Consider the following 7,151-nt stretch of genomic DNA (forward strand, 5'->3'; position numbering starts at 1 on the left):
CCCCCCCGCCCTCTCCGCCCCTGGATCATCACGCCTCCTGCCTTTCAGGCCGGTCTCTCCAATCACCACGACACCCGCCTCCCAGCCCCGCCCCTAAATTGCCGCTCCTCCAGCCTCCCAGCCCCGCCCCTTACCCCGGGCGGGTCCAAGAGTCCCCCAACGAGGTCCAGAGAACGTTTTCAAGTTGGGTGACGTTGTCCCACAGCAGCGCCACAGCCTCGGAAGTCAGATGCGGCCGCCGCACGCAGCTCGCGAACTGGGGGCCGCCCGAGGTGTCCACAATCTGGCAGCGGCGCAAGAGTGGGCAAGCTATCAGACCTTCTTGAAGTGGAACCCTCCTGCTGCAGGCAGCCCTCAGGCCGGGGGTGTCTCACCATTTGCAGAGGTCCGAACAGGAAGTGCAGCAGTTCTGGGGAGGAGGGGTTGGCGATGTTGCTGCGCAGCCGGGCCTGTGGAGCCGGGGAGGTGCTGGTATTAGTGTGCGGACAGGTCAGGTTTGTTATTCCCCTCGCCCCCTGACGCCCCGGGATGAACGCGTCCTCACCAGCAAGCTGAAGGCGTACTTGATTTTCTGAAGCACATCAATGAACTCGGCCTCTGAGGGCGGCTTGGCCCGCAGCGTCAGGAGGCCCTCTGTGGGTAGAGAGGCAGGCGCCGTGATGGGGCACATGCAGACAGCGTCAGGCAGGGTCGAAGAGAGAGGCAGAGACCCAGTGAGATCGCGATAGGGTGTCAAACTGGCAGGGGGTGCAAGGGGAGACCCAAGGGAGAGGGTGGATATTTGGGAGTGGCCAGGAAGCGGGTGTTCAGGATTGCCACTCGGTGGCGCCGCCTCACCCCCGGCCTCCCGGTGCCGGGTCCTGCGGCTGCGCTCTCGGTGCTCCAGCACTCGGGTCGCCTCGGCAGACTTCTGCAGCCTTGATACGAAGGTCTCCACGTCGTCGAACACGTGGTTCAGGATGTCCTGGGGGGCAGAGCAGGGGGATGCGTGGGACCCCTGAATCTTGGACCCTCATCACCCCTGTCCAAGCCCTCTCAAACCAAGAGCGCTTAGGCACATTTAGGCCAGGCCACGCCCTCTGATGCTTGACCCTGCCCCCATTCTGTCCCCGCCGGCCACACCCCAGAAGTCTGACCAAGTCCCCAGAACCAAGCCCCACCCCCTGACAGAAGATTCACACCTGCAGCCAGTCCCGCCCCGGCCCTAGCCCCGCCTCACTCACCACTTCCCGCTCCGCCTGCAGACTGGCCAGGTCTGGGCCGCAGGGGCCCAGGTCCCGAGAGGCCGGGTCAGCGCTGCTGCAGACCTCCGCCCGGCCCGGCCTCCGCATCTCTGCAGTCTCTGGGATGGGGGCCGCCTGGGGTCGCCCGCGGCCCGCGACCGGCTCCACCGTGTTGACCGCGGCGCGGACTGTCGGGCGCTGCTGCAGGGGCGGGGTCTCGGCGGCGGGCGAGGGGTGGCACTGCAGCTCCTTTCGCGTAGCCCTGCGGGGGAAGAAGGGGAAACTGAGGCTGGGTACACCGAGGGGTCCAGGGAGGGGAGAAATTCGGGGCTTCAATCTGAAACACTGTGGCCCAAAGGGGTCAAACCTAGGCTCTCAGTGGTAGGGAGAAATCCGATATATGGGTGATGGGAGAGCACCTCTCCGGAGGGAAACTGAGGCAGAGGGAGGAGAAACCGAGGGGAGGGGATTACACTTGGTACAGGGTTTGTTTGACTCCATTTAAAACTCGTTCTGCTCTAGGCTAGTGGTATCCACCGATTTCTCGGATGGGGAAACTGAGGCCCAAAGAGGGGAGCCGGCTCCCCAAAGACCTCCCCGTCGTCTCTTGTCCCCAGCTTCCAGCCCGGACCCCTTACCTGAGCGCCGCCGCCCTGCGCTCCCCGCGGCCCGAGCGATAGTTGTGCAGAGCCCCCTGGATGTCCTCTCGGATCAGCTCCGCCTGTCAATCACGCCGTCAGGCCACGACCCCAACCCACCCACTGCCCGCCCAGGCGGCTCTCCGGATCGATTTCTCAGCTCGGCCCCAGACCACATCCAGTCATAGCTCACGCACTGCGCCCACGCACTGCGCCCACGCACGTCCACGCCCCGAACTCACACCCCGGCTCTTAAACTGTCTCTGCCTTAGGCCACTCCCTCAACCACGGAGGCCCCGTCCAGATGGCGCTTCGCCCCTAGACCACACTCACTCCCATCCTAGTTCTGGCTGCTCCCCCAGACCTTCACTTCCATGTTCTGTCCACGTTCTGTCCGAGCTCTTACCTCTTAGCCTACGTCTGCATTCGGCGCTCTCGTTCCTTCTCGACCCTACGTTCAATCGGTCCTCAAATCCCCCTCCCTCCCAGAATTCCTTTACAGGTCACGCCCCCTCCGCTGGCCCTGACCCAGCCTTTGCTGTACACCTTGCCCCCCCGTCTTAGAGGCCCCGCCCCGTTGGAGGTCCGGCTCCGGACTCCGCCCAGTTTCCGCTCCGCGCCCGCAATCCGCAGGGTCTCAGTCTGTGGCCGCGACCCCCGTTCGCTCACCCCGAGACGCAGGCCCTGGAAGAAGTGCACGTCGGGCTGCGTGCGCTCGGGCTCCTGGCACACGAGCAGCAGCAGTGAGCAGCTCTGGCCCGGCGGTATCACCGTGTCGCAACGCACGATGGCGCTCAGCGGGTAAGACTGCAGCTCCTCCTGTGCGGTGGAGGGTGGGACAGCGGGTAAACTGAGACCCTGAGCCAAGGATACTCCTAAGGGGTGACAGCAGTGCCAGCAGTGCCAGCACGTACAGGCACTGCGCAGGGCAGCCTCCACCCCAAGTTGAGGGGCCAGGGATAACACCCCTGTTTAATAGATGAGGCTAATGAGTTTCAAAAAGGGGGCGGGGGTCCCTTGCCAGAGTTCCTAGAGGAAGGACGTGCAGGAATCAAGATTCACACTCAGATCCCTGAGGTCCCTAGGGCTCTCCATGCCTTGGTGGGCTCAGTCCAAGCTGCTCCTTCCACCCGTGTGCCCCGTGGCACCTTAGAGACTGGGTCCAGCAGCGCAACGTGTTTGGGAGACACGCGCAGCAGCATGTCCTGGGCCCAGACGCGGCCTTGGCTGTCCATGAGGGCCAGCTTCCGCGAGGCGTCCTCCACCGTGTGCACTCCATCCTCCTCACCCAGGCAGAAGGTCACCAGGTGCTGGAGAAAGCAGTGAGTCCCAGGATGAAGCCAGGTGGGCTGAGAAGCCCCTGGAATCAGCCTTATAGCCTGCGACTACGCACACCTCCTCTGGGAAGCCTTCTCTGATCACCTGCGCCACCTCCTCCCAGTGCCCTTTGTGTGTCTTCCCTGGGTCTAGCTCTCCAGCTAGACCCCTTGAAGGCAGAGAATGGTCTGGATTTTATCTAGTTCCTTCTAAGCAGCTCCACCTCCGTTAGAGCACCTGGCAATTTTGCTGGTACCTCTGGACCTTGTCTGACCCCTACTCATCCAGGATTGTATCTGATTTGTCCCTGTGGTCCAACTATCCAGCACAGGAGCTGGTCCAGAGGAAAAGTTGGCAGATTCAAGGGGAATTGAGTTCCTCCACTGAATACCCACATCTGAGGCAAGGCAGAAGTCCACTTTGCAGATGAGCAAACTGAGTTTCCCAAGTTCTTGCTGCTTGGAGGTCCAACTGCTTTCAACTCCCCCATCTCCTCAGGCCTGCCTTGCCTCCTGCAAGACTCCCCGTGGCAACACAGACCCCAGACTCACATTGACTGGATACTGGGAAACATTGGCCATAACCTCAGTGGAGTAACGCTTCCTCTGTTCTGTGGGGGGAGGAGAATGGCTGCAGGAGACGCAGCCCCCAGCCCCTCCCCCTCAGACTCAGGAGTCCAGACCCCCAGCCCCTCCCCCTCAGACTCAGGAGTCCAGACCCCCAGCCCCTCCCCCTCAGACTCAGGAGTCCAGACCCCCAGCCCCTCCCCCTCAGACTCAGGAGTCCAGACCCCCAGCCCCTCCCCCTCAGACTCAGGAGTCCAGACCCCCAGCCCCTCCCCCTCAGACTCAGGAGTCCAGACCCCCAGCCCCTCCCCCTCAGACTCAGGAGTCCAGACCCCCAGCCCCTCCCCCTCAGACTCAGGAGTCCAGACCCCCAGCCCCTCCCCCTCAGACTCAGGAGTCCAGACCCCCAGCCCCTCCCCCTCAGACTCAGGAGTCCAGACCCCCAGCCCCTCCCCCTCAGACTCAGGAGTCCAGACCCCCAGCCCCTCCCCCTCAGACTCAGGAGTCCAGACCCCCAGCCCCTCCCCCTCAGACTCAGGAGTCCAGACCCCCAGCCCCTCCCCCTCAGACTCAGGAGTCCAGACCCCCAGCCCCTCCCCCTCAGACTCAGGAGTCCAGACCCCCAGCCCCTCCCCCTCAGACTCAGGAGTCCAGACCCCCAGCCCCTCCCCCTCAGACTCAGGAGTCCAGACCCCCAGCCCCTCCCCCTCAGACTCAGGAGTCCAGACCCCCAGCCCCTCCCCCTCAGACTCAGGAGTCCAGACCCCCAGCCCCTCCCCCTCAGACTCAGGAGTCCAGACCCCCAGCCCCTCCCCCTCAGACTCAGGAGTCCAGACCCCCAGCCCCTCCCCCTCAGACTCAGGAGTCCAGACCCCCAGCCCCTCCCCCTCAGACTCAGGAGTCCAGACCCCCAGCCCCTCCCCCTCAGACTCAGGAGTCCAGACCCCCAGCCCCTCCCCCTCAGACTCAGGAGTCCAGACCCCCAGCCCCTCCCCCTCAGACTCAGGAGTCCAGACCCCCAGCCCCTCCCCCTCAGACTCAGGAGTCCAGACCCCCAGCCCCTCCCCCTCAGACTCAGGAGTCCAGACCCCCAGCCCCTCCCCCTCAGACTCAGGAGTCCAGACCCCCAGCCCCTCCCCCTCAGACTCAGGAGTCCAGACCCCCAGCCCCTCCCCCTCAGACTCAGGAGTCCAGACCCCCAGCCCCTCCCCCTCAGACTCAGGAGTCCAGACCCCCAGCCCCTCCCCCTCAGACTCAGGAGTCCAGACCCCCAGCCCCTCCCCCTCAGACTCAGGAGTCCAGACCCCCAGCCCCTCCCCCTCAGACTCAGGAGTCCAGACCCCCAGCCCCTCCCCCTCAGACTCAGGAGTCCAGACCCCCAGCCCCTCCCCCTCAGACTCAGGAGTCCAGACCCCCAGCCCCTCCCCCTCAGACTCAGGAGTCCAGACCCCCAGCCCCTCCCCCTCAGACTCAGGAGTCCAGACCCCCAGCCCCTCCCCCTCAGACTCAGGAGTCCAGACCCCCAGCCCCTCCCCCTCAGACTCAGGAGTCCAGACCCCCAGCCCCTCCCCCTCAGACTCAGGAGTCCAGACCCCCAGCCCCTCGTTCCTCAGAAAAGGAGTCCAGACCCCCAAACACTTCCCCCATCAGATCCAGGAGTTCGGATCCTCAGTTACCTCCTCCCTCAGACCTAGTTTCTCTTGGCCCGGGGCTTCCTTGCCCCTCAACTCACCATAGATAGACTTGGCACTCCGTTTGGGAGAAGCTTCTGGACTCCTTCCTCAGAAAAGGAGTCCAGACCCCCAAACACTTCCCCCATCAGATCCAGGAGTTCGGATCCTCAGTTACCTCCTCCCTCAGACCTAGTTTCTCTTGGCCCGGGGCTTCCTTGCCCCTCAACTCACCATAGATAGACTTGGCACTCCGTTTGGGAGAAGCTTCTGGACTAGTGAAGGAAAAGAGGGGTGAGAGGGGCCACGGGAATTGGGGGCAGATCATGGGAGTTTTGAGTACCCAGCAGAGCTTGTGAGGGCGGTGGGGAGCCATGGAGGGTTTTGAGCAGGGGAGGGCAGGGCCAGAGCTGGACTTTAACGAGACAAGTATGGCAGTGGTACTGGCTCGTGGTGGCAAGTGTGGTCTCTGCTGTCACACAGACCTGGGTTCGAATCCCCTGTCAGCTACTGCTTTGGTGAGAGACGATCTCTCCTTCAGTTTCCCTTTCCATAAGACAGGGGTTAGTTACCCTATAGTGTCTGTCTGGTAGGTCTGTTGGGCGAATTCAATGAGGTGATGCAGCTGGAATGTTGTGCTGCCTTAGTAACTGTTATTATCATTATTAAGATGATGCAAAGGGCTTAACACACAGTAGTTGCTCAATAAATGGGATTTTTTTTGTGTGTGTGTGTGGCTGTGCTGTGCTTCGTGGCTTGCAGGATCTCAGTTCCCCGACCGGGGATTGAACCTGGGCCATGGCACTGAAAGCGCCAAATCCTAACCACTAGACTACCAGGGAACTCCCAATAAATGGGATTTTTTACAATAGCATTAGTATTGGGAGTAGATGGAAAGTTATATTCTTCACCTCCTACCCCCACGGGCCAGGTTCTTTTCAGCCAAATCCTTCTCTGTCTCTAGCCCTCAACCCCCTCTTCAAGGTCGCTTTCTCTGAGAATTCTCGAGTCCCCATTTCCACAGAAATGACAGCTCAGAGCTTGGTTGGGGTCGGAGATGAGAGATGAGGGATGAGAAACTCTTTTAGTCAAACCTCTGCTCCTCTTCCTGCCCTTGTCAGTCAAATCTCTCCGCAATTTGATTACCTCTGGGCTGGAGAACTCACTCCCTTCCATCTCCCATGCAGCCATTCCCAGGCTTCTCTCTTTATCGTTCTCCCTGCTCACTCCAGGAGACTTGACCCTTCACTATAAATAGCCCTGAGTTTTTAGCAAAGGGTCAATATTTAATAATACGATATAACAACTGGGAATTCCCTGGAGGTACAGGGGTTAGGACTCGGTGCTTTCAGTGCCGTGGGCCCGGGTTCCATCCCTGGTTGGGGAACTAAGATCCCATATGCCACGCAGCGCAGCCAAAAAAAGAAAAAAACGGTAACAACGATAGCCTAGCAGTTCTCATGAGTTGAACACCTGCTGTTGGTCAGATGCTCTGCTAGGTCCTTTGTGTGCATTAGCCTATCAAGCTCTCAAAATTGTCCCTGTTTCACGGAGGAGGGACTGAGGCTTGAAGAGGTGATGTCCTTTGGCCGGGGCCGCACCACTGCTGAAAGTTAGCGCCTGGATTTGGACCCAGGTCTGTCTGCTTGGCAGCAGGAGGGAGGCAGCTCAGGTGGTCTTCAGAGTGTCCAGGCCTGGGCTGCTGTAAATGCCACCTGCGGGTGGGGATGAAAGGGT

The 7,151-nt window shown here is 61.3% G+C and overlaps 1 protein-coding gene across 1 annotated transcript in view; it reads right to left on the reverse strand.

Annotated features, from left to right (window-relative positions):
* The window catches only part of EPS8L1 (EPS8 signaling adaptor L1), a 12,508-nt gene that overhangs the window by 5,213 nt on the left and 144 nt on the right, over positions 1–7,151 (reverse strand). The window contains exons 2-11 of the mRNA XM_007468029.1: positions 5,649–5,689; positions 3,730–3,788; positions 3,010–3,171; positions 2,531–2,680; positions 1,862–1,944; positions 1,224–1,485; positions 838–964; positions 545–633; positions 375–449; positions 135–283 (exon numbers count right to left, since the gene is read on the reverse strand). Coding sequence (XP_007468091.1) covers positions 135–283; positions 375–449; positions 545–633; positions 838–964; positions 1,224–1,485; positions 1,862–1,944; positions 2,531–2,680; positions 3,010–3,171; positions 3,730–3,788; positions 5,649–5,689 — 1,197 coding nt within the window. The remainder of the gene's footprint in view (positions 1–134; positions 284–374; positions 450–544; positions 634–837; positions 965–1,223; positions 1,486–1,861; positions 1,945–2,530; positions 2,681–3,009; positions 3,172–3,729; positions 3,789–5,648; positions 5,690–7,151) is intronic.

The sequence above is a fragment of the Lipotes vexillifer genome, unplaced genomic scaffold, assembly GCF_000442215.2.
Source record: "Lipotes vexillifer unplaced genomic scaffold, Lipotes_vexillifer_v1.1 scaffold1223, whole genome shotgun sequence".
Lineage (NCBI taxonomy): Eukaryota > Metazoa > Chordata > Mammalia > Artiodactyla > Lipotidae > Lipotes > Lipotes vexillifer.